The sequence below is a fragment of the Penaeus monodon genome, chromosome 20 (genome assembly GCF_015228065.2).
Source record: "Penaeus monodon isolate SGIC_2016 chromosome 20, NSTDA_Pmon_1, whole genome shotgun sequence".
Taxonomy (NCBI): domain Eukaryota; kingdom Metazoa; phylum Arthropoda; class Malacostraca; order Decapoda; family Penaeidae; genus Penaeus; species Penaeus monodon.
In genome coordinates, this window is record NC_051405.1 from 30,534,207 (window position 1) to 30,536,309 (window position 2,103).

Genomic DNA, 2,103 nt, shown 5'->3' on the forward strand with positions numbered 1-2,103 from the left:
TCATATGTGGCAGACATGTAAATTGTTCATGATGCAAATGGTGATACAGATATAAGGTACTGGTACAATTAATGAGAAAACATAAATTAAAAATTATCATAAAGTATGTCAGTATTATTGTCTTCATTTATTTTTATTTGCATTTTTAGTAGCTCATTTTAAAAGTTTTCCTCCAATGTTCCCACTTCTGTCTTCTAGCTGTATGTGGCCTGATGAAAATGTCAATGATTTTTATCCTGAAAGCTTAACGCCATAGATTGTAATAGTCTTGAAATATATAAACATCTGTTGGTGGTTTCATTTCTCTTTTACCTAATGATAATGAATTTTTAAAAATTCATGTATAGTACAGTACATAAGTAAACTGAAATATGCTGGAGAATTTAAAAATAAAACACATTTTTATATATCACTTTAATCTGTTTTACAAGGGTTTAAATAATTTAATGAAAAGTCTCCCTGCCCCCCTCCCAACCCATTGTAGAAAAAAAGTCAAACCCAGCATCTTTAGGTATCTTTGTATTTCATACCAAATGCCTATCACAAATGTACTTCATTAACAAAATTCTATTAGAAACACACATCAGTCCTAACTCAGTTTCTCCAAGCAACAGGAACATCATCTGTTCTAAATCTCTGTGTGACCCAAGTGTCATCTAATGTAGAAGTAATACCTGACTGGAACATACAATACCCAGCCTGAGCAATCATGGCTCCATTGTCAATGCAAAAGCTTTCATTGGTGGCAAATAGTTTAGCCCCTCGCTCCTCACACATTTTCCCCATCATCTCTTGCAAGCGCTCATTGCAGCCAACACCCCCACAGATAAGGACCTCCTGTGAGCCACAGTGAGCCATGGCCCGCTCTGTGGTCTCCACCAACATGGCAAACACTGTCTCCTGCAGTGAGAAGCAAAGGTCCGCCTTGGAGTACTGACCTGTTTTGAGAAGTTTATCCGCTCTTTCTTCCAAGTAAGAGAGAATGCCAGAGAAAGAGACATCCATGCCTTTCACACAGTATGGTAGTGGCAGGTATTTCTTACCTTTCTTGGCCATTTGCTCAATATTGTAGCCTGGGCTTGGAGCATTGGACAACATCAAAATCCTCGCAAATCTATCCAGACAGTTGCCAACTGCCATATCAATGGTCTCTCCAAATATCCTGTACCTCTGACCCAGGTATGCAATAATCTGTGTATTACCCCCACTTACATATAACACTGTTGGATTCTGAGCTCCTGTGACTAGTCTACCCATCTCAATGTGCCCAATGCAGTGATTGACCGCAACCAGAGGCTTGTTCCACAGTTGTGAAATTGTCCTGGCCACAACTGCCATGCTGATCAGGGGGGCTGCCATCCCCGGCCCCTTTGTAAAAGCAACAGCATCTATTTCTTCAGGAGTTATAGAGGCTTCAGCTAAAGCCTGATGTAGTACCTCCAGTACATGTGCCTGAAATAAAGTATACAAAGTTTTGATACACATGAAAATAATAGTAACAGCTATAACATTCTATATGAAAATTTGAGATTCTTTTCCATAGCATCAAGATAATAAACTCATTAGTAAAAATAAAAATAACCCATCAAATTATTTTCTTCTCCTTTCCAAAATCAAGTTCCTTTACATCATACATACAGACAATATATCACAAAGAATAACACATGCAATAGCATCTTTACCTGATGGTGCTTAGCTGTGTCATGAGGAATAAAGCCCTGGCCAGGTGGAGTGATATATGTCCGTCTTGGATTTGATAGGACTTCTCCATCACGGATGATACCTATTCCGCACTTATTTGCACTTCCTTCCAGTCCTATAATGACCACCATCGTTACTGGGGTTGAGATACTTCTCTCTGGTGTAAGATGAAATTAAAATAAATAAATTATTCATGCACTATTACAATGAAAGGAAGTTAATACTTAATAATACACTATATCACATTCTTTGGCTCTAACTTGAAATCAAATAAAAAATATAATTTAACAAAAAAATGTATTCACGAAAATCTCCTCAATATAATTGGCTCAAAATAAAGATTTTCTTTTTAGTATAGGAAAGTTTTGGTGAAGGGTCTTCACCTTTTACACAGACTTGACT

The 2,103-nt window shown here is 37.3% G+C and overlaps 1 protein-coding gene across 1 annotated transcript in view; it reads right to left on the reverse strand.

Annotated features, from left to right (window-relative positions):
• Window positions 1-402: 402 nt before the first annotated feature.
• LOC119585757 (probable tRNA N6-adenosine threonylcarbamoyltransferase) overlaps window positions 403-2,103 on the reverse strand; it is a gene marked incomplete in the record, with an annotated part of 12,646 nt that continues 10,945 nt past the window's right edge. Inside the window, 2 exon segments of the mRNA XM_037934465.1 lie at window positions 403-1,452; window positions 1,683-1,858. Coding sequence (XP_037790393.1) covers window positions 595-1,452; window positions 1,683-1,858 — 1,034 coding nt within the window.